General features: G+C 37.3%; 1 protein-coding gene across 2 annotated transcripts in view; it reads right to left on the minus strand.

Moving 5' to 3' along the window:
• gabrr2a (gamma-aminobutyric acid type A receptor subunit rho2a) overlaps positions 1 to 25,849 on the minus strand; it is a 73,196-nt gene that overhangs the window by 31,088 nt on the left and 16,259 nt on the right. For both annotated transcript variants that reach the window (XR_005282640.1, XM_038307209.1), the window contains exons 3-4: positions 7,081 to 7,148; positions 6,659 to 6,882 (exon numbers count right to left, since the gene is read on the minus strand). Coding sequence is in view for 1 of the 2 variants with exons in the window: in XM_038307209.1 (XP_038163137.1) it covers positions 6,659 to 6,882; positions 7,081 to 7,148 (292 nt within the window). In the remaining variant the exon portion in view is untranslated. The remainder of the gene's footprint in view (positions 1 to 6,658; positions 6,883 to 7,080; positions 7,149 to 25,849) is intronic.

Consider the following 25,849-nt stretch of genomic DNA (forward strand, 5'->3'; position numbering starts at 1 on the left):
TTTCAACAATAACAGAATGAAGGCCACTGAAGGCACTACTGGCTATTATTTGAGCCAGTAGTGAGGGTCTTTAGTACTTTCTGATTGCCTGATCTGCCTTGAGTTCTGTAGTCCTCAAGGCTTCAGTGTCGGGAACTCTCTGGGCAGCGTTTGCCACGTCTTGCAGGCAGCTGACTGGCTGGAAATCCACCTCTTCCTCTGGGCACAGACTGAACTTTAAGACCAGAGGTTCCTGCATTAGACGCCCTAGCTGCTCAATGCAAATCTGCCGTTTTAATAAACCCCTTTTGAAATATCATACTGTCTGTCTGAATACTGGGTCCTTTGTCCTTAACCTTGACACTTATATGCTAAGCAGGTCGAACCAACCCCCACACATCTGCTTGTGTACCTTCAGAAAAGGCTGGCTCTACAAAGCATTGACTCAGTGGAGCTTTGTACAACCATAACCTTCAAATTTGGTTGTTTAAACAAAATTCGACCCTGAATTCATTTCCTTTTAATCTATATCTTTAAACTGCACTTCTTGGTTTTGGTCCATTACATAAAATCTGTTATTAGGACTGTAAGGTAACAAAATTAGTGTGTAATTCAGCCTGTGCACCAATAAAATTGGCACTCTGGGTTTGCATATTAAAAGGGCATCCAAGCAAAACAAAGAAGTTTTGCCTCCAAACATTAAACTACAAAGAAAGCAAACAGTTGAACTTCTGGACTTAGAGGGTAGTTTTTCTTATGTATAAAAAACATTCATGCCCCAGAAAGCACAGCTCTGATGATTTATAGATAAACTTTTAGTTATGTACTGTGCACTGCTGGAGCTTATTAATGTTAACATCCACAGCTCATTATAACCTGATGGGAGAATCTGGAGCAAAATCTTACACATCTGATGCTCGACGTGACTGCAGAGGTTTCTTGCTGGTGTTACTTAAAACTAAGTTTGCCGCTGATGGTCAGAGTGAACGGTAAACCTTTAAAATCCTCTGAAAAATGTTTGTAATATAAAAAGTACAGCTATTTATCATGTGACATCCATCACATTGTTCCATTCTGAATAATAATGTTTAGTTTTAGCTGCAGTCCTGGTTTCTGTTGGCTATACAGTATATAGATATACTTAAAACACCGACAGCGGCTCTAAGGTCTAAGTTTTATGTTTTAGTTAAAGAGACAGATGTTGGTTACAGCAAGTTTCACATTTCTAAGAGATGTTAGATTGCTTCTGGAGCAAGTTTCCAGTGAATAACTGGGCTTCAATCATGGAGCAGTGCTTCTTTTCACTTCAATCTCTCTATTATTTAATGTTTTTTTCTTTTTTTAAGTTGAGAAAAAGCCATTTTCAAACTCATGCGCAAATATTTTATGATGAAAACTAAAGATAAGACCCAGAACATCTACAGTATGATTAAATATAAAGCCCGTACGTTTTATTAGGCAGTAAAACATCATTTAATGAAACATGAAATCTGGAAGTTAAATAGTTATTTTTCTTCTCTCTGCTAGATCTTGAACTTCCTACTGTACATGGTTTAAACTACTTTACATTGAATTTTAACTATAATGAAACCATAATATGAAGAGACTCTACAGGATCTTGTTGTAATTTCCAGTAGTGATGTTAGTATTAAGTTAAAAATACAACTCAATTTCTGACGTATTTTCAGTTTTGCAGTACGTTGAACTTCTATGTTAATGCAGACATCGTCAAATTTATCATAATTTCTGTCTGATATGATGAGAGAGCACAGCTAGAAAACAGCTTTTTCCATGATTACTAAAAGTGTGGCAGCATCATGATTGCCTTTAAACTAGCAGAGCTTTTCCCAATTTCCTGCAATCAAGCCTCATTCTGATTGGTCATGAAGGCTTTTCTGGGACCCTAAATCCAACCAGGTGCAAATTTGGGAAATTTGTAATAAAATATTCTGAAGTGAAAATATTTATTCTGAACTTTAAAAAGTTCCACAGACTGCAAAACATCATGGTAAGATATGACTGATGTATGATGCTGGATACCAGCAATTATATGTAGAAAAGTTTCAATCCAGACTAAAAGTCAAAATTAGGCTTATATTATATTGAGAATTCAGAAAGGTTTTGTCTAAGGGTTGATTTGTGATGCCATAGATGGTTCTACCTTAAAAAGAGTAAGTCTAAATTACTTTTCTCAAACTAAAGTAAATTCAAATTGCATATTTTATAATGACAGTCTGATAGAAACCATAAAAAATAAAGAAATAAATTAGCTGTTAATGTTTTTTTAGTATTGATTGTTGTTTTGGATCAGGAGTCTCGCTGTTATTTTATGCATCATAAGCTGTAGGATTCAGAAGTGATTCGAAACACATTTTAAAGTTCTAACCACAGCCTTGCAATGCAAAAGTAGTTAAATAAATCTACACACCTGAAAAAAAAGTATTTACAAAAAAAAAGGTTATTGAGTAGATTTTTTCTATTTGAAATATTTTTTCAATGTAACATTTTTTACATTTCGGAGGAAAACCAGGTCCATACAAACATACCTTACAATAAATTAAATATTTAATAAAGAGATTGTGCAATATTTAAAGTCTCGTAAAAATTGAAAAATGTATGTATAAAAAGAAAAAAATATTCATTTAGCACACTAAACTGAGAAAATGAAATACTCTAAATGAACAGCAACAGTCCAGCATGTAAGAAGTATCTTCACTTCGAAGCTACTGTAGTAAAATTGCAGGAAATTATAAAAATGATTTCCCCAATGTAGAACAATCAAGGCTAATTCCAATCTAATGATTAAAAATGTCTCTAAGGTAAACTGCTAAAGCAGAGAAAAGCTGTGTTGTGGAGAGGTGACATGATTTATACCAGAGGACTGCAAAAGAACCTGAATTAAATAAATAAATCAGCAGTAGTGTTGTGTCGACTGTAATATGTCTGGATAAATATTCACTTATCTGCATGATGAATAAAGGCAATCTTTCAGTTTAAAACAGAATCTTGTTATCTGCTGTGAACATCATGTGGTCAGGCTGTCTCTCTCTAATAGTAGCGCAGTGCAACTCTTAAATTAACATGAGTGAAAGTTGGTCAGCTAATATAGTAAATACTTGAAATGCTTGAGAAGTGGAGCTGTACATCTCTTAGAACAGACTCAATGACTTTTATTTTAGTCAAAACCTCACTGTTTTTTTTTTTTTTTTTTTAATTGATATGGGTGTGCAGTTAAAACATGTTTAAATTAAAAGTATAAAAGCATGAGATAACTTTAAATTTGTATGTGAAAAATGCAGCAATCCACTGATACAATAATATATTAAAGATGCAGACTGGGATTTAAAAAATTTGCTCAGGCATGGAGAGAAGAAAGACTCAAGTTACCTACAGCTATATAGTACTGGATTTGCAAGCTGTGTAAAGCTGTTTTTATGTACTGTAACTCTGCTTATTTAAATGTGCAAACCTTGGTTTTGAAAACTAAAAAAATATTCTATGAGTAACTTTAGGTAATTGCAAATGTGTGCTCAAATGCATATACAAATATTCTAAAATTGCAGGGAAAAAATACACACAAAGCATTACTTCTTCGCTGGATATAAACAGAAAAAACTGGAGTTACGCACACAGAACAGATAAAAACTTTAAGAGGGGTTTGGAGATTCATTTCACCCTGGAGCCTTGCAGATGCATGCTTAAAAAAGGGAGGGAAATTTTCCTTTCCAGTGTCGCTGCATGCAAGGTTGGTGTGAAGGATTGCTGTCAAAATTAGAATTTCTACAATCCCTACATATTCATCCCGAAGGAGCAAATCCTGCAAAGTCAATGACTTGATGCTATCAGTTTGGTTTCCTGAGATATTTTTTTTAATCAATCTGTCTCCATGATTTATATGAAATTGTCTCTGCACAATGCCATGTGCTGTCACTATATATATGAACTGAATTGAATCAATGTTATTGCTATCACCTATCATTAGTAATTACCGTTGAAGTTAAGTAGGTATACTAGACAGTATTCTAATGACTCCAATTAATCAATGTTATGTAATGTAATGCACATTTCGATTTAAAGTCTTTATTACCATTCTGTAACTCACTGTCACTGTTTAAATAAGGTGCAAACATCAAAAGTTTGCAGACTTCCATCCCTGCTCTAACACGGCTGTATCAAATGACTGGAAAAGCAGACAGTATTTTAAAAGAAACAAAAGATAAAAAAGGGAAAAATGTATTTTATTAGGTAATTATTTGTAAGTACCTGGATAAGTGTAAAGAAAGAAGATATGTAAAAAAAGGAAATAGTCACTTTCAGACGTGTGAAAACATTACGCAGCACAACTATTTTTTCTATTGTGATAGCTGAAGTAAAACCTATTCAACCTACCTAAAGCCTTGAACAGTTAAAGCCATCATCATCATCATCATCATCATCATCATAATGGCTTCCTTTACAATGAAATGCTGCAACAATTATTACTTATACTACTTTGGTGCTATTTTTATTTGTAAAATGCTTATTGATTTTTTATTTATTTTTTTGTACTGCAGTGATATAGTTAAAAAATCCAGCAAAAGTACAAATAAGGTCCCTTAATGTTTCAGCTCCATCATCCAGAACAATGAGCAGACTTCCCCTTTCTACAACCCAGGGACTAAGAGGAAAGCACTCAGCTGGTGGGAGTGCAGAATGTGGGCATTAATAGATTTGTAATTAGAAGTGAACCAAAAGCATAAAAGAGGGATTTGCCTCTAATAAAATGCAACTCTGCTGTCAAAATAGAACAATATAAAGCATGTAAAAGAATACTAAAGTGGCTTAATAAATATTGGTTCTGCAAAAGAAAAAAAGAAAAATGTTATTATTTCTCTTCTATCTATGGCCTTGGAAGAAGTAAAACCATTGTGAATTCCGATGAAAGTTACAATAATAAAATAAATTCCACTCTGGGCATGAGGAAGAACTAGACATAGTACAGATTTTAGAAAATAAAAAAATAAAATAAATTGAACTTTAATCATCTAACAATGGAGATTGGAACTCTTCATTTAATTCGTTCCCTTTAGACCCAGAGTGGCAGTCTGTGGGAGTGGGTTTCAAACTAACAACCCGGAGGATTCAAAGCCCTATGCCCTGACCACTAGGCCGTTACCCGATAATACAAGCATTTTATAGACAAATAACCAAGAAGCCCTGAAATACAACCTACTTACCAACATAAATAGAGATTGGATGCTAAGATTAAACATTCTGTTTGCAGACATTGTTTTCTTACACAGGAAAAAAAATGCAGCAGGAGCCATGTTTACATGTGCAAGATGTCATCTTTGCATAAAAAAAAAAAAGTTAAAGATGTTGGCAGAAACCGGGCTGCATAGTGATGCAGTGGGTAGCACTGCAGCCTTGCAGCAAGATGGTTCTGGGTTCGATTCCTGACCCGCGGCCTTTCTGCATGGAGTGTGCATGTTCTCCCTGTGCATGCATGGGTCCTCTCAGGGTAGTCTGGCTTCCTCCCACAGTCCAAAAATATGACTGTTGGGTTAATTGGCTTCTCTAAATTCTCATATGTGAGTGTGTGCGTGACAGATTGTTTGTCCTCTGTGTCTCTGTGCTGCCCTGTGATAGACTGGCAAACTGTCCAGGGTGTGACCCTGCCTCTCGCCCATTGACAGCTGGACATGGGCACCAGCACCCCTCGCAACCCCAGCCAGGATAAGCATGACAGAAAATGGATGGAAGGATGGCAGAAACCACTTATCTTAGAGAGGAAATTGCAAATTGCAGAGCAAGCCATTATTTGCAGGGACAGCGATGTGTTGCATGTAGCACAAAGATATTCTTTTCACAACAAAATACTTTTATGCTACTTCAGCACAAGTATAGAAGGAAAAACATTGAACTGCAAAAGGAAATTCAAATGTCCCAGAATTTAAACGCATCATGTACTCACAAATCTACAGGGCTCCTGGCAGTGTGAAACCCTGTCCAAACCCTTCCTGTGAGATGTAATCTGATACATGTGTTTTTTAAATATATATTTCGAGCACACATTTGCAAATACTTGATGTTACTTTCAGAATGTTATCAGAGTTTAAAAATCATGTTTTACATGTAAAAATATGCAGACCTACTTAAAAACAGGTTTACACAGCTTAAAAACACCCAGTATTAAAGAGGCTTGAGCAAATTGAGTCTGTGTACTCGCCATACTGAGAGGTCTCCAATGGCAGTCCACAAGGGGCTCCCAGCCTGCAACTTTTATATTCATCTCTGCTCTAAGATATCTGAATCAAATGATTGAATGACCTCTTTGGAATGCAATCAAATTTATCAAATGCCTTACAAATGATTAATTTATTTGATACAGCTTTATTAGAGCAGGGTTTTCCTTTGATAGACAACTTTTAATCAATTTGACTGTATGATCTGGTGAACTTTAAAGTGCCTTGAGATGACATGTGTTGTGAATTGGCACTATATAAATAAACTGAATTAAATTGAATTAAATGCTGCAGGATATTAGTTTTTGAGAACTCCAATCGGATGCTTATGATTTAGCCTTTAATCTGTGTGAAGTGAAAATGGATCTAATTCTAATAGAGGCTGAAAGTCTGCAAAAACTGAGCTTATTCTTAACGGCTCTTCTTTATGATCATTGAATTAAAGCATTGCTGACCTTAGACTGTAGAGGACTTGTCCATCAGGAAAGACACGCAGCATAATGTTGTCCGTTGTCGTATCGTGGATGAAGGACCTCTTAGAGTGGACGAAGAAGACGTCAGGGACCCAGATCTTCTTCACCAGGCGCCCGTCGAAGGTCATACTCTTGTTGGTGCTACTAGAGAAGGACAGACGCTCGTCCTTCCAATAATGTCTGAGGTACAGCGTCATGGTGAAGTCCTGGTGGGATTACAGCTATCATTAGGGACCATGGTGGAGATCAAGTACTCTAAAATCAAAGTCTTTAAGTTCTAACTTATTTCTCCTTTATTATTTATACATTTTTTAAATCCATCCATCAAAATCCATATGCTGAAACATTACTAATAATCTGTATAATCTGGAAAACAACCCATTAGATGTTCAAAGGTTCCTTACCATGTCGACTTCAGAGATGCTGTCTAAGCTCTCTACCTGGACGTCCACACCAACTGCGAGGGCAGGACCTGCAGTAGACCAGAGGTCGCAATGTTATCAAACCGTGCACATGAAAAATATTCTAATGGGAGCAAAACTTCTGTGACCACAAATAGGACGGAGTCAATGTGAAACATAGCCATTCAAATCAATTTCAATTCATTTAATTTATATAGCGCCAATTCCACGTTACAGTTAAACCAGATCATCCAGTCAAATTGATTCAGTTTTCTATCTAAGGAAAACCAGTTGATTGCATCGAATCATTGACTCGCGAATGCAATCCCTCACACTAAGCATGCTTGTAGCGACAGTGGAGAGGAAAAACTCCCTTTTAACAGGAAGAAACCTCCAGCAGAACCAGGCTCAGTGTGAGCGGCCATCTGCCGAGGCCGACTGGGGTTCAAGGAGACAGAAGCAGAGATTTAAAAAAAAGCAGCTATAAAAGGCGGCCCCGTCCAGGAAACACAGCCAGGTAGACAAGCTCCGAGCCAACTCCCATGTCAGAGGATGAAGAGAGCAATGTTGATCTTTTCTATCCCAGTATAACGTTTTGCTCTCTGTCTTTACAACTATGTTCAGTTATTCATTCAGCTACCTCCAGGCAGTGAAGAGGTTTTACTACGATAACATTGCACAAGGTTTTTGTAGCTTCCCTTGTGAGCAGCACAAATGGTGTCTATTAACTTTCATTCAAATGCAGACATTCTTCCACAGACCAACACTCAGTACCTTTGTCCAGCAAAGCAAAAGCATTCATAAAAGACTGAACTACCAATAAATATAACTGTCAGGGAAGGTTGCTGCCAACAAAGACTTGGTCTCAGAAAAGCAATAGAGGATTGCTGAGGTATTTCATTCAGTTTAAATGCAACAAATATGTTAGGAGGTAATTTCAGAGGGTTTTACGCCATAGACATATTGCAGAGTAAAAACAGACTACATGACTGTTTTCTTGGATGCCTTATAGTGCATTTTCTAACAGAAACGGAGCAGAGGTTTCTTTTAAAAAGCAGGGTAATTGGTGCAGACATGTCTTTTAGGTGATTAAACATTTCTCAGAGCATCAGCCATAGCTGGTTCAAGAAATCCTCATGCATCCGCTACAACAAATTACCAAACAAACAATAAGTGTAAAAAGGCCAGTCCTTCAAACAATGAGAAACATTCAGTTTGATTACGGCTGAACACAAATCTCCCTCAGACAGACTGGGTGTTGTGTTACAGCCAGTTCCTGGGTCCCAGTCTCATTTTTCTGTCTACTCTGGAGTTTGTGGGGTGACAGCTGTGGGATGGTGGAACAGATTGGTGCTAATCTGAGCTGTAAACAGAACGAACCGCCTCCAGCTTTAATCTGCAGCCGCTGGGCCTGGCATGCAGCCTGCCAGTGCTGCGATCAGCCACACCGGCTGAAGCTGACAGTCTCTGCAAACCAGGCCTCTGCAGATTGTTTCTGGATGTGAAACACCAGTCGCCATCCATCACTGAGAAATACTATTTCAGCTTCACTAACAGGAGACGAAAGGCAGAGCTGATATTGCTTCACAGCACAAAACTACTAAAGAGCTCATTTGTCAGCTATTAGCTAAAACTCTGAAGTGATTTTTCACACTTTGAAGAGTTTTAATCCAAAGTGAAATAATAAATCACAGTACAATTGCTTTATTTGATGTTCAGGGATTGACCTGATCGGGTAATTAAATCTCTGCAGTGTTCAGGCTGGAGCTGCGGCTTCTCACACTCGCTTGCATCATTTCTAAAAACAGCCTCCCACAACAAATAAAAATAGGAGGGAATTTGTGCGTTTCAGTGATGCATCCATGGCCCTCTAACCTTTTTATGACGAGTAAGAGATTAGAAAGTGCTCAGTGGCAGCGCTCCCACAGCGAATGTGTCTGATGGCTCTGCTGACTGTCTCTGAGTAAATCAAAGCAGCAAGACGCAGAGCAGGGAATGTTGGGGTGACAGTGTAGAGAGTGAACTTAGCTGATCAAACTGGGAGTCAGAAATAATAAATATCTCAAGTTTTATATAGTTGTTAACATATTCATCATAGAAAAGCTGTACTGTTTCTGTTCACTGCTCAGCTGCTGAGTTTAGGTCCCATTGTACACTACATTTATTGCTTTTTTAATCGAGTCAGTTAAAGTTTTAGAAGCCAAAGGAGGTCAGAAAACCTGAAACCTGGCTGGAAATCCTGTCAGAATGTGAAGATAAGAAAATTCAAATGCAAAAGCAGGAGATGGATAGAGTTCGTTAATGAAAATCATAACAAACAAGGGTCTGACATGATTTGTACAAGGTATACCTGATAAAAGTAGGGATTAAACATATCCACAGTTTTCACTTACGATCTGATTCCAACACTTTAATTTGGAACTGTGGATCCTATTACCTCTCCAATAGGCTGCCAGAGCTCTGATTGCTTCAATGTAATCAGCATTTCTTTTGATTTGCTTAAAATGCTGTAGTAATCTCCTCGCTCTCTGCAATCAAGTATGATATTTATGAATGTATCCATGTATATCCCAAAAGACAGCTGGAGATTAGCAAAAGATCAGAAAAGGAAGTCATTAACACAGTAACCTGTGTTTACAGGGCAACTTCCAACCTAAAAGAAAAAAAAATACAACCCTATAGGTTCAAATTGACTATGTTTTTTAAATCTAAGACGAATCCTATAAGGAGGGTAAAATGTACAGCTGTTCAAGAGATTTTTTACCTAAATTAAATCTGATATAGAAAAAGACTGAATAGACCAGCGTCTATGGATCAGGCCAATTTCAGTGATACCTGATCTACAGTTTTTTAAAGATTTTTCTTCACAATACTTGCTCATACTCTTTGGTCTTGTGTTATCATCTTATTCGTATGATATTTTTCAATGACTTCATAAAGCCTTCAAGAAGACATTTAAACCAGACCCACTGGTTGACATCTTGGGAGGGACAGGGTCTCTGCTTTTGGCTAATACATTTGAGGCTCAAGCTGTCTCTTTGTGGAAGGTTGTGGATAAGAAAATGATTCCACAGATGTGGAAAAGTGACTTTGCACCAAGCTACGAGATGTGGCTAAGGGAAATGGGGAACATGTTTAGCCTGGAGAAGAAATGAAATACTCACATTTTGTCCATGTTGTGGTAAATATGTGAAGACCTGGGATCCTCTACTCTCCTACATAACAGAAAAAGACTGACTCCTGTATTGCAAAACCTGAATGCCTCCCATGCACTGTATTGTCACACTATATCAATGACTGTGATAAATATTTGTCAATATGTGCTCTGTTCTGTGTGTAACAAAAAAAAATAAAATAAATAAATATATATATATATATAAAAGATTATTCTTTAGGCTCTAGTAACCTTTATATTTTAGTCTTTGAAAGTAGGTGGACAGCATTGTAAGCAATTTCCATAAATTCACCTTATAAACCACCTTACTGTATTTATTTAAAGGAATTTCCCGTGATTAGATTTTTCCCCCCCGGTATCTTTCAACCATATTTATCAGAGACATTTAGGTAAGAAAGTTCTGCCAACTCCACTGATGATAATGGGCAACATTTTAGAGTCATTTACATCAGAGCAACATTTAGCAAATTCGTAAAAAAAAAAAAAAAAAAATGGATGTGGCAGAAAACTACCAGGACCATTTTTTTTTCTTCTTTTTTTTTAGCACATTTAAATAGTATACTTAAATATCAGGATACTGCTATTAAACTCAAATTTATGCATCTCTAAAATACAGTGGCAGTTAAGCAATTAAGATCCGAAGAAGGTGCTGATTAGAGAACAAGGACTTAAAGTTTGGTGGAGAAATTGAGGCTAAAAGAAAACAAATTATTTATGATTTCAGATTTCAAAACAGATTAAAGGAGATGCAAACAACTCCACAGCTTCCCAACTGCACCCTGTGAGAAGAGCAAAAGTTTTAAGGGCAGAACATATTCTGTAATTATAACTTCATTTAAAACATAAACAAATTAATACTTGTTTTTAAGCAGTGACTTTAGTGAAGTACAGAACACATTTAATGGATCAATCAGAGCACAGTTCCATTAAACTGATAGTTTAAGGACGTCACTCCCTCTCTAACTGTGTTCAGTTGCATGTTGTAAAACCAGCTGGATTTAATGTACTCGGGAAGTATTTCGATGAATTCACCTACTTTTTCCTTGTTAAAGAGCCAACATAGGATTTTTGTCTAAAAATAGCTGAACCTTATAATAAAGGTCTTGAAGCAAAGATTGACAAAGCTATGATCAAAAAAACTAACATTACACTGTATTCACTTAGCTAAAACGTGTCAAAAATATCCAGATGCTTCTTCACTGACTATTTCCAAAGCTGTCCGAAGAGTAATGCTTAGCTTTAGGCACACCTGCACTGAATGTAATTGAAGCGTTGTGAATGAAGACAGAATAAAAACAAAAATGCTGAGAAGACACTGGCTTAGAGGTACTTATGGGAAAGGAAGAAGTGCAGAAAGCGGCACAGGACTAAGCTGATCAAATGAAAGCCATTCAACATTGATCTAAATTGTCATAAACTATAGCGAGATCATAAAGAATAAAATGAAAAAAACACCCTAGCGTCTGCCTTCAGCTCAGTAATCAGTTTTTTATTATGTCACGACTTTTGCACATTCCCGTAGCACAGCAGCCAATATCCACTTGGGAAGCAGAGGGAGCAATTCAAACATGATTTCCTCCACATTGCTGATTATTACAAACCCTACAGGACCCTTGTGGTTAAGTTTGGCATTTACCTTTCATATACAACCCTGATTACTGATATATAGGACACATGAGGACCTGGAAAGGCCTTTTTTACCCTGATTGCTGACTGACTCCTCTCTGCTCTCATCCATAGGTATGCTGCCACCTTCTAATTTGTAAATTTTTTACCTACACATCACAGCACTTTAAAATATCTCCTCCATCATGAATAATTTCGATTTTAATCATATGTTTATTTTTCTTCCTTTCTTTTGTAAAATATCAATTAAGCTAAAGACAATATTGTCAAAAAACCTCCTTAATTTCAATACCTTTCATCTGGTCTCTCTGATCACAGTCCCAAAATACCTTTACATGTAGACTCTTTTAAGAACCGGGATGTGATGATGAGTCAATAAAATCAACAATGATACTCCTCTCAAAAAGAGGTTTTATGCAAACGTTGCCTTTCTTTAGGACACTATGTTCTTTTGGGAGCAGAGGGTCCTGAAAACCTTATATTGATTCTGTTTGCATCAGTCATCTTCTATAGTGTAGTTTCTAAGTGCAGAAGATGATTTTGTAGCTTAGAGGAAAGTCTGATTAGCTCATCAGAAGGACCAGCTCTGTCCTAGGATGACCTGTTGACCCACTTGAGGTAGCATTCTTGATACTAACCATCTTCTAAACTTTGAGAATTTTAAATACCTTAAATTTGCTCGTATGGCTTATAAAGTACTAAAGGACTTGCAACACCTCAATAAAGAGAATTCGTCAAACTGAAATCATCTCCTGGCAAAGCTACTCAGTCTACAGATAGAGAAGACTGTGAAGTGCCCTTCAGTCAGGGGCACTAACATCTGGAGCAGCATCCCTCTCACTATCAAAGTATCCTCCACTTTTAGAACTCTTTCACATTCAGAACTCAGTGAAAAAAAACTGATTTAAATCAAATCAACAATGTGCTCGTTAGACCTTACCAATCTCCTGGTGCATGACTCAGCAAAATGTTAGGATTGAGTGATACTTTGTAAATATCTGTAAATATTTATGCTAATGTCTCTGTTTGAACAGTATGACCTGCCCTTGTAAATATGTAGACTCAATTTTTTGCATTTTCTATGTTTGTTTCATAGTTTTATTATAACTGTTGGTGGCATTAATGACCTTGCCCAGGAAACAACAGTTGAAAACTAGCTCCATAGCCAATACTGACACATTTACAGAAATTTTCATTAATGTCTACTGTCCCTGACAAATAAAGAATTGAATAAATAAACAAGAGACAAAGGGAATTTGGGGAACAAGCATGAAGTAGAGAGTAGTGGTGGGTGGATTGATCAAATACAAAAAAAATAACCATATGGATATTTAGTCGGTATCTTGGTGTTATCACTGTTTTGATGACTCACAGTGCTGTGAGTATTTTTCCCATTACTGTACAGATTTTGTCTGTTTTTGCCTATTTTTTTTTGGTTCATATTAAATCTTTTAGCTAATCCGACATCTTTTAATTTAACTTACCAAATACAAAAAGCAGCTCTCAAATTATTACCGTATTTGATCTAATAAGGAACAATACCCCAAAAGAAACAACCTGGCATAAGGTAATAAAAAATCTTTTGGTGTAGCCCACAGCCACAATTCAGCAATTAGTGATAAATGACCAAAAGTCTCACTGGAAAAATTATCTAGAAATAAGTAAGCCTTAATTTAGGTAAATAACATGATTTGCCAATGGAATGAGTATTTTTCCAGAGGTGTCAAGTAACAAAGTAAATACTTTGTTACTGTACTTAAGTACACATTTCAGGTAGCTATACTTTAATCCATTTCTTCCAACTTCTGAATTATACTCATTACATTTTCACACAGGTATCTGTACTTTCTATTCCTTACATTTTTAAAACAAATGTTACTCGTTACTCTTGGCTTCGGTTTTATGTTTATAAATATTTATTTCACGTCATGTGCGCCATCCAATGCAGATCAATGACACCATCCACATTCAGTGAAAACTAGTCATATAACAAAACACCCATTACTTAGCTATTTGTCAAATTTGTGCTGACGCCAAAGGAAATCATCAGAAGCAAGCAGGTGTTCTTCAATTTGCAAACGAGAATTATCTATGCCATGCAATGTCGGATTCAGAAAAAGATGGAGACCAATAAGAACTCCCTCATCCTTGGCCCTATCTCCAAGAATTTTTCAAAATAGTCGAAAAATTGAGCTTTCAATTCTTATAGTGGCATCTGGCTGGGTTTTTTTTCTAAAGGTTACTTAATACTTTCATACTTTAAGTAGTTTTTGGAGCACATACCGTATTTTCACGACCATAAGGCGCACCGGACTAAAAGGCGCAGTCTCAGTTATGTGTGCCATTTCTGTATTTAACACACACATAAGGCGCACCGGACTATAGGGCGCGTTTTTTATATAAAGGTACATGTCCTCTCAGGTGGATTTTCTCACTTAAAAACATATTAAAACTACTTTATTCCCACTGATCACAGCAAATAAAGCTGCAAGGTGTATTTATTACAAAGTATTATTCAAACCTGGGTACCAGCCGTGAGAGACACATCGCTGATGACACAGGGCTGCGATTACTCCTCTGATACAGTTTATTGACACATAAATTAACTTAAAACATAGGCAGGATAATAATCTGGATGAACTGTCTGCAATGATTACATTTTCAGGTGGACTTTCTCACTCAAAAAGATTTAGATTATTTAGATGAAAAAACACCTGCGGAGGTGAGCCCTGATGCGCTGCGGCCCAGAGGCTGGTGTTGAATTAAGTTTTCAGGTAGAAAAATAGAGCGGGAGCAAAATTGAGTATGATTGTGCTTTATTCAAGTATTTATTACAGAGTATTAATCAAACCCCTCAAAGTCCTCATCCTCTGTTTCTGAATTAAACAGCTGCGCTAAATCCGACATGCCAGTTTCCCCTTCTGCGCTGTCAGTCACTTTCCCTGCAGCGCAGCTCCTCAGAAATAATGCCGGCTTTTGCGAAAGCTTGAACAACAGAGCCAGCAGACACAGTCCATCTACAATCCATCCGCAAACGGTGGCGTAATCTGCCCGGCGCTGCCTTCCATTTATCATGAAACTGTGGTCTCAGTCTGTCATCCATCGCTCCCACGCCGCTCGCAGCCTTACTGTGAACGGCCGCTTCGATGTCGAGCGGTGGAAGCTCCTTTGTCAGACCCCCGGGATAACGGCGAGCACAGCGTTCATTTGATTCATCTTTTTTTCACATCGGCTGTGAGATGGGCACGCAGCGATGGTGATGCGTGGAAAAAACCACCTAGTCTTCTCACATACACCTGCCTCAGCCACGCATCCACCGAGCCTTTTCATTTGCGTTAATGTCATCAGAGCGCTGTCTGTCTCGCTGCCAGCTCCCAGATCAGCTTCTCTGATTGGTTGATGCGGCGCGTCCAGCAGCAAAACTTCAATTTTTCCATCTGAGCTGCAGCAGCGCTTAAACGCTCCCGACGTGCTGCACCAAAACGCGCTGCGGGACCTTTTGCTGTGCCTATACGCGCGTCAACCATTGACTTTGCATGTAAACTCGCTGCTTCTGCTGCACCTGCTGGGTCCGGTTCACACCGATGTCGAGCGGTTGAACAGCGAGCACAGGGTTAATTTGTTTCCCCATGTTTTTCACATCAGCTGTGAGATGGGCACGCATGAAGTTACATATTAACAGCGATGGTGAGGGGTGGAAAAAAAACACCTGGTCTCCTTACATTCAGCCACTCTTTCATCATCTCCTCAATGAGGTGGTCTCAAAAGTTGCAGTTACAACACACATAAGGCGCACCGCACCATAGGGCGCACCGCACATTTTGAGGAAAAAAAAAGACGTTTAAGTGCGCCTTATAGTCGTGAAAATACGGTACTTTTTCACTTTTACTTGAGTAAAGAGGTCAAGTTGATACTTCAACTTTTACCAGAGTGTTTTTAAACTGCAGTTGTTATACTTCTACTTAAGTAACAGATGTGTGTACTTATGACACCACTGGTATTTTTACTCTTAAAATAAGATAATTAGATAATATGCACTTGAAATAATATTTTTTTTCTTATTATAAATGTAAATTGTCTTGTTCCATTTGTAATTGCCTAATGTTTGCAGTGCTTTCACATAATCCAGGAGGAATATCACCCCAAGTCTCCAGAAAGCTTTCAGTTGGACCACATGAGAAGCTAAGTGGTCCGTTTGAAGCCAAAACCCTGCATCTTAATCAGATTTAAATCACTACTTTGACTAGGCCATTTCACCTTTTAAGTAGCAGTTAGGTTATGTGAATGCTGTGTGGGATTTAATGGCAAATTCAGTTTATATAAATAAGGGTGATTGTTTTTAGCGATGTGTCCCACTCGGTTAAAACATACAAGTGTTCTGCTAATTGGATGGAGGAGTTTGAAGAGAAAGGATGAGTTTTTAATGTTTTGCCTTAGCAGTCAAAAAAAAACCGCTAATCTATCAAAACACTGCAGCAGCATGTTCATTTACAGAGATAGAAAAGGTTATTCTGTGTATGAAAATGAAAAAATCAGATACAACCAAAGAGAAAAATAAATAACGAGGAAGTATTATTACATCTGAACTAAGTTCTATTGTTATGTCAGAGTTGGTGCAAGCTGAAAACATCATTGAAAGAACAACAGATTGCTGTTGTGAGTTTCCATCACCAAGGATATTTCAAGAGTAAACGACAGCAGCCTTTGATCCAAACCTGATTTTACTGCTGGTACATTTTCCTCTCAGTAAACGCTGTGGTTTGTGAAAACAGCAGCATTGCGTAATAGCGTGACTACAGCCATCAATCGTAACACTGTCCTCCTGTTTGGATGATTTTTTTTTAGCTGACACGCAGCAGCTAGTTTTTCCCTTTCAGTCAACTTGTCAACAGTCAGACTCTCCCTCTTCTCACAAATAAAACACACTGCTTCCTATTGGCACATGTGATTACTGATGTGGAACAACTGTAGCTCAGCCACAACCATGGCTGACCTCCAGCTCTCCAGATTAGGATGGTGGCGTGCAGCAGCTGGTCACTCTTGCAGGAGATATATGGTGATGCTGTATCATCAGCTGAGGCAATCAGAAACCTAATCTGACCATATGGTTTGCATCTGTATAAAGACCACTACTTTTATAATGGGAGGTACAACAGGGGAATGGGTACCCTGTACCACCTTGAAGATGGATATGAAAAGCAACAACTTCAATTAAAGAATTTTTATTAAACACAACAATCTGTGAGCATCAGCAGATGATGTGTACAGAATGGGCCTAAAAAACACCATATTCAATGAAAATGGTTAGAATTACAAACAGAGTTTGCTTGCTGGTCTGGCTGCTCACTCCACTAACAGTGCAGTTGTTTTTGGTGGGGGGGAAGGATTTTTTGCATTTCTTTTCATGAAACCTGCATACATTTCATGTTTGAATGACCTTAAATAAAATGAATTCAAAACGGCTTACAAACAATTTCCGACAATGGTGTGCTGCAACTGGTTTAATTTCCAAAAGGAATGAAAACAAGAGCAAAACCAGACAGAATGTTCCTCCATCACAAATCCGTCTTTCAACACCAGTACAACAAAAAAGAGACAAAAGGATATGTCAGTATATGTCACACAGCGAGAACTCAATATTATAAAATATTCATTGTAACCAGTGTTACAATATATCATTTAAGTTTTAACAAATTTAAGACATGAGAGTTTCTAGCTGAATCAGAATAAATCAACTGTCAGATACAATCATGAAAACAGATAAAAAGCAAACAAGTAAAGGCTTTAATGCTCTGATCATCAGATTAAGACACAAAAATAAGGAGGAGAAGCAAAAAGGACACAGCTGATAAAGCATAAGCATAATAATACACTTTGATTAGACATGTTTGGTCATCATGGATGGATGGATGGATGGATGGATGGATGGATGGATGGATGGATGGATGGATGGATGGATGGATGGATGGATGGATGGATAATGCCCTAAAGATGTTTATTTAGGTTTTTTTTTACTTCTAAACTGGACTATTTGAATTCCCTCAGTAGTGCGATTGACAATAACCTGCTTCTCCATCTTCAGCTGGTTCAAAATCCAGCTGTCCGTTTGCTAACGACCACAAGACGATATGAAAACATGACCCTAATTTGTGTTCCTGCCATTTACTGCCCATTTTTAAAGGAATTGTTTTTTAAAGATTTGGCTTTTAGTTTAAAAATGTCTAAATGATCTGGAACATCTTAAAAAGATTTTTAGTCATTTTGTATACACAAGTCTACACAAAAAGAAATTTCATTTAAAACAGCTCTAGACAATTTCATTTTTTTAAGTGCGGCCTTGAAAACAGTAATAAATACATATAAAAAAAAACATCTCTACCTTACAGAGCGGGGGTCTAAAGGTCATTGTTATATTGAGCCACTTTGACACCATCAACTCTTTCAAAGGGCTACTTGCAGCTTTATATATATAAAAACCTTTGATTTCATCATTTTATTTACAAAGAATACACTGCTCTGGTATTACAACTTTACTCCCATGCATGTTACAGTTGTAAACACCTTGTAAACTTTAAAAGAACCTTTGGTTTGTTTTTCTTTTTTGTCCACACTAAACCCAGATTTAATATTTAGCACATTTCAGTTTGGGCTGCTAGGCTGCACAGTGGGTATCACTCTTGCTTTGCAGCAAGAAGGTTCTGGATTCCATTCCCGGCCCAGGGTCTTTCTTCATAGTTTGCATGTTCTCTCATTGCATGGTTGGGTTCTCTCCAGGTACTCCGGCTTCCTCCCACAGTCCAAAAACATGACTGTTAGGTTAATGGGCTTCTCTAAATTCTCAATAGGTGTGAGTGTGTGGGCATTAGGGGTGGGTATTGCCAAAGACGTCACGATTCGATTTGAATCACGATTCATATGCCACGATGCGATTCTATCACGATGCATCACGATACTTGAATTATTGCGATGCATTGCAATATTTTCTCCTCCATGTTTTGTTTTTGAATGACTCTGCGCAGTATCCCGTGGCCGGAAATGCTTGTGACACAAGGCAGCGTGCGTCAACACATCCGCAGCGACATCTACTGGACTGGAAGTTGTATTACACTTGTTTTTGGCTGATGTTCGCCAACCATTCATGCAATTTTATTTATTAATTTTTTTAAATTAATAATCGATACTTGGTATCAAGAATCGATGCAGTAGATCACGAAAATTAGAATTACGATGCATCATCATGACGATTATTTTGCACACCCCTAGTGGGCATGGTTGAGTGTCTCTGCATGGCTCTGCGACAGACTGGCAACTTGTCCATGGTGTGCCCCGCCTCTCATCTATAGACCGCCGGCGATAGACACCGAGACCCTGACAAGGACTAAGCGGGAGAAAATTAATGTTTATATTATTGATCTTTTTAAAATAAAGAAATTAAAGTGATTATTTTCATCGGGTAGAAAGCCCAGCACAAATAGAGGAAATCTAGCATAGAAGTCAGATGTGCTGCATTTCTGTTCTTGCGCTGTTATTAATATTGTCAACAGCAGTCATTTCAAGTCAGTTTAACAAAGTACTGTTTCGAGTTTTGATACAACATCAATGATAATTTAAGACCATCATTAAATAAAAAATATAGTAAAGCTTCCTTTTGCTGTCAGTAAGACTGAGCCGCTGGAAGAAAGAGGTCTGGATTAACAACTGAGCTCCAGATTTACAACTGAAACACTAAAGCATTTCTTCTTCTCTTCTGTCCTCATCTCCATCACAGATGAAAAACTGTAAGTCCATACAAGACTTCATACTCTGTTGAAATTTCAAAGTTTCATATTATGTGCCATGCTTTACTTATGTTTGGTTGATGTTTTAAACTCAAGAAAATCTTCTGTGCTTTTTCAGAATCGAAATACGTTTTATTTACCAAGTTGGTTCATTCAACAAGGATTTAAAGTTAATTTCTGCTTTGTTCTCATTGAATACATTTTAAGAACAAAATACAAATAAGGCAAAACATACATATTGTTCTTTCAACAACAGAGGTCATGGTTGAATTGTTGCAAATAAAAAATGTATACATGTGGGTGGTCTGGTGGAAGAAACTATCTCTATGGTAGCGACCTGTAGCGCCAACCTAAAATTAAAAGTCAAACAGTCAAATTATTGATACACTTGAAGTAAATGCATTGAACATCACATACAACAGTGAATAGAATATGCGGGGTGAAAATGAATGAATTCAGAGGTGATGGACATGCATTCATATGATGAATGCTGGATAAATGTTGCATGATGGTAGGTAGACCCATTAAACAAATAGGGGACATGAATCAGTCTCTAAAATGAAGTAATCCCCACCACTGAGAAACAAACCACTGAAATTTTGCAGTCACTTAACGAAAAACGAGTTGGGACGAGGACAGACACTGAGAGACGTAGCTGAGGGACTTTCATCTAGTTCCTTTCAACCAGGATTAACAGCAAGCTTAATGTGTTATTTTACTTGGGATTAAGAGCAGTAATACAGCCCACATGTACCCTCCAGCAGTCACTCAGACTGAAGCAGAGCTTGTTAAATATGTCCGTCTATGTCCACCTACATACATGCGCAAAAGTCCTAAGTTACATGCAGCGATGATGAAGATTATCTCTAGTTGCATAATGGGACACGTTCCTTCACTGTGTGAAGCCATATGATATGTGTTGACTGGTTTATCCTCTGAGTTCAGCAACCTTTGTCTCTCTGTAATATTTAGAGGTCAAAGTTTAAAAACTACTAAACAAAGTAATAAAACAATACGACTTAAAATCTGCGCAGGCATTCAGACTGATGGTCACATCCAGGGATGCTTTCACAAAGAGATTTTTAAACTTGGCCAAATAATGTCATGCAGTTGCAACAGAGGCAGAATTCATCAGTATCCTGCTCATCCTGGAGAACAGAAAGCACAAAGAATGATCCTCACTGTTTTTTTCCCTGACCACATTTCAAAAGGCACCTGCATCCCTTTACTACTCGACGTGGCCCTGCATGACACTCTTCAACAATTTTATCTTTTGATGTAACTGCTTACTTTGTTTTTTTCTCTTCTTCTTCTATTCAAATACACTCTTTCATCTATCCTATTCTTGCTTTGAGTACAATGGCACACATTCACACTGAAAACACTCTAGGATTCACAGGAACTGTGCTGAAATGAGATGTTTTTCCTTTACCAGGATCCCAGGATCCAGAATAGATTTAGGTGGCTCAATCCACTCCAAACCACGACTCAGTGACGGTAAAAAGCATTCCAAATATTTAGTGTGAAACCACTCTGAAAGTCTGCTATATCTGGTAACAGCCACATAAAAAACAATTGAAGTAAAGGAACAATCAGAATAGTACTGTGATTAAGTTCAATCAGAATAAAACTGGTGTCTGAATGAGATAATTGATATATGCAAAAACATAATCTAAGCAGTGTCCATCTATGCACTTGTTTTGATCTTATCTTTTACTGTACATTGAGGCAAACAGACCTGAGCGGACATTTATGTGGAGATGGAGGGAGCTGCGCTTGGCAACACAAAACCTTCAGGGATGTTAATTTCCTCCCTTTCTCTCATTATTCAGCAAGAGGGGTGCTGAGGCTGTAGTTAAATTATGTAAAGCAGTAACTTCTGCTTTCAGAACCTGGCGCTAGTCCATTCTGGGCATTCAGAACAATACCAGCCAAAAAACGTAGGCATTTCTTCTTTTATTTTAATTTGCTTTTCACCACAACCATAAGTAAAACACAGCTTCTGACAACTCTGTGGATGTCAGATTGCTTGAGCCTGCTACAAGCAAACACAGGTTATAATCAGATTATTTGAGTTTGAGCTCAAATAAATGGTGTATTTAGATGACTTCTTTCCTTTTCATCTAAAAACACTTTAATCCCTTTAAATATATTTACACATGTTAACTTAGTTACTGACATGTCTATGTAACATGTCTAAAATATGTTCAAAGAAAGCAATCTGTTCAGATGCTGAGAATAAAAAAACAGATTAAAATATGAGAAAAACTTGAAATGCTTAAAATATATTTTGTTTAATCTGAAGCTTTTGCAGTTAGAAAAGATATATTAAAGAGGAACTAATTTGTATAAAACTAGAGTTTATTTTGATTTCTCAAAGCAGCAGAAATGTGGGACTAATCTTAAAGAAGTGTTCCTTTGTGGACTTTCATTTAGGAATGTTTGGGTCTTCAAAAAGATTCTTATGAAGTTCTGAGGTCTTTGTGTGCCCGATTCCTCTGCGAACTACTTTGCTTTCAAGTATTTGTATCATCGGTGAGTAGGTCTTCTTCCCCACTAAGGTTCATAGACTTCAGAAGGACGACCCCTCATTTCTTGTCTGACATGAGGGCGTATCTCAGAGTCCAAACTTTTCCCTCTGAGCAGACCCAACAAGTCCCCTTTGATTGCTCAGCAAACTGACAAGAGATGCTGACTTCTGATCTGAAAAACTTGGAGCGAGTCTTCTGAAGTTCCTCGCTCATGAACTATGTTTAGATTCAACTCAGCCCTCTAAAATCTAAAGAAACGCAGATTAAACCAGAGTGTATGAAGCATCTTCAGATCGCACTCTGAACAACACCACTGGGACGTTCTGAAAGCATCTGAAACTGGAGTTAAAAGGCATAACGATCGAAGCTTGTGACACTGTCACCTGGAAAAAAAAGCTCAGAGTCTGTTTTCTTGGTGATAACAACAACAACGCCAATGGGAGGCAGGGAGGAAAGACCAGGAGGAGGAGGGAGACGTGGAAACATCAAAGAGGCCAACATATCACAGGTTCTGGCAATGGAGGACCTGTGGGCCACTGACAGACAATACTGGATATTTGACACCTGCAGGTCAGCACAGGTCCTGACCCAAATAAAAATCTGGCCTTTGTGCTGGTCATCTCTGAGATAGCTGAGGGAGTAAATGTAATTGATTTGTTTTAAGGTTTGATTTACTCTCTATTTTGGGGCTGTTTGTCTATCTATCTATCTATCTATCTATCTATCTATCTATCTATCTATCTATCTATCTAGAGTATACAGATAGACAGAAGATAGATCAAGAGTTGAATAAAAAACAGTATATAAAAATAAATTTATTTTTTTTACCACTGCTGAGAATACATTCTTTGTATACTAACTGTTTTTGTATACTGACTTTAGCTAAGGAGGATGGGTATTTCTACAAGCTTCCAGAGATGGCAAAAGTACTCACTTTCCGTACTTGAGTAAAAGTACAGATACTTGTTTTGAAAAATACTCTGGTAAAAGTGGAAGTACTGATTAAACTACTTTACTCAAGTAAAAGTAACAAAGTACAGGCTTGTAAATTTACTTAAAGTATAAAAGTAAAAGTAGAAACCACTTTTTTCATGCCGTTGCCTACATTTTAAATGGATGTCTGCCAATAGGACTAGATCTCCGTTGTGTTAATTTTCAATCATCTCGTCGTCCATACTACTATGCTAACGCCACCGCCACCAAGCTGCAATGATTTGCCGCGAATGAATACCGCCGAATCTGTCGATTCATCTTGTAGTGGTGCTTCAAATGCAACGTAGATTCCCATCCAATTAGATTGAATTTAGTATTGGTGACGTGAAAAATAATAACGGTAACTCCATTGAAATGATTCAAAACTAAAGTAACGAGCCAATTTTTTAAAATGTAAGGAGTAGAAAGTACAGATATTTTTGTAAAAATGTAAGAAGTAGAAGTAAAAAGTCGCTATAAAAATAAGTAATAAAGTAAAGTAAAAATATCAGAAAAATCTACTTGAGTACAGTAACGAAGTATTTGTACTTCATTACTTCCCATCTCTGCAAGCTTCTCATATATTTGCCCATTCCTTCAGACCCATCTAGGAGAGTGATGTGGATTTTTGGTGCCATCTTATTTAGAAATTTTAAGCCCTGCCCACAATTTTTCCATGGGACTGAGATCAGTGCTTTGTGATTGCCTCTCAGTTACCTCGCTGTCCTTGAGCCACATTCACACAATTTACTTGTTTGTTGAAGGTCAACATGCCACATGCAACAACATTTTCATATTTTTTTTCGTAAATTTTCCAAAAACAACACATTTCCACGCTTGTTCATTCATAGAAATGGCTTTTGAAGACGAATAAGATAGATTTTTACCAGTTTGGAGATTGCAGTTCTGCTGACTGGGAGCTGAGCAGAATGAAAGGACCAGTAAAAGCCAACCAGAGCTTTAAATGCTTTGGTTGCACTGTCACAGTAGTAAAAATAAAAAGCATTTGATCTAAAAATGATGACAAAAACATGTCTAGCAAAAGCAAGACAGTCAAAGAAAACTGCTGCTGAAGGCAAGAGGTGAAACATATTAAATGTTTAATATGATCATCAACCAACATGAGACAACATTCTGCTAAATCTCCTTTTAATACACACACACCTATAGGCCTACTGTAACCAGAACACGTCTGGCATCCCTTCATCGCACTCTCTCTCTCTCCTATACAGCGCATAATAAAAATGTTAATAGCGCATTCAATGAATTCCGATGGGCCCAAACTAAAACATTCCACATTTTATGTAATAACGAAACCAATGAACTGCCACTGGGCCTTATTGTTGGAAAAGAGTCAAGCAGAATTTTATTCTGAACTTTCTATCTATTTCCTGTTCTAGATGTTATTTCAAGCTTGATCTCACATAGAGATTAGGGTTGTCATGATACTAAACTTTTCAACTCGATACCGATACTAAGGAAAATATTCGATACTCGACACCATTTTCGATACCACAAGGATAAAATTTCAACAGAAATATTTTGATTAATAATTAAAATACAATAAATAAATAAATACAATAAACAATAAGAACAACATTTTGAGGTTGTTTTCTGTGCACAGTATTTAGCAAGCTTGATAAAAAACTTACAAAATTAAAATTAAGTTTTCCTTCCTTGGCTATGCTTTGCACACATAACAATGACACTAGCCAAACCGGTTAAGAAACAAAAATAATTCTCAGCAGCTGCAACTGTTACAAAAAAAGTCTGAAACTGAAAAGTGCACAGAATTATTTGATCACACAGTGTTCAGAAAGTGCATTTTCCTCTATTCTGCACTTTTGATGAATGACAGTTTAGGTGCGACTGGTACTCGATATTTTTGTAAATGAGTATTGTATCCGGATACAACGTTTCAGTATCGATACTTTTTTGAGTATCGATACTTTTGACAACCCTAATAGAGATTACTACTGACTGTGCTTTTTTGTCTTACTAAATAACAACAAATTAAACCAGTGTCCGATGGATACCTACAGTGATTTGCGAAAGTATTCAGCCCCTTTTAACTTTTTTTTTTTACCTTTTGCCACATTTAAGGCTTCAAGCATAAAGATTTAACATTATTTTTGTGAAGAATCAGCAACAAGTGGGACACAATCATGAAGTGGAACAAAATCTGAATGGATTTTTTTTAACTTTTTTTTTTTACAAATAAAAGAACTGAGAAAAAATCCCCTGGGTACAGTATGTCTCCATCACTTTTGCACATTGGAAGACCGGAATCTTTGCTTATTGTTCTTTGCAAACCTTAGTGAGGTTGAATGGAGAGTGTTTTTAGCAGTTTTCAGTTCTTTCCACAGATTCTCAATTGGATTCTGGTCTGGACTTTGACTTGACCATTCCAACATCTGAATATGTTTATTTGTGAACCATTTCATTGTAGATTTTGCTTCATGATTTTCTTCTTTGCAGATAAATCTCAGTCCCAGTCTCATGTTTTTTTCCAGAATCCAACAAGTTTTCATCCGGAATGGTTGCATTTGATCTTCCCATCAATTTTAACCATCTTCCCTATCCCTCCTGAAGAAAAGCAGGCCCAAACCATGACGCTGCCACCACCATGTTTAACAGTGGGGGTGGTGAGATGTGTTGCTTGTGATGATTGTTGTCCTATCAACATAGTC

Source organism: Cyprinodon tularosa, unplaced genomic scaffold, assembly GCF_016077235.1.
Source record: "Cyprinodon tularosa strain WSP-4 unplaced genomic scaffold, ASM1607723v1 ctg603, whole genome shotgun sequence".
Lineage (NCBI taxonomy): Eukaryota > Metazoa > Chordata > Actinopteri > Cyprinodontiformes > Cyprinodontidae > Cyprinodon > Cyprinodon tularosa.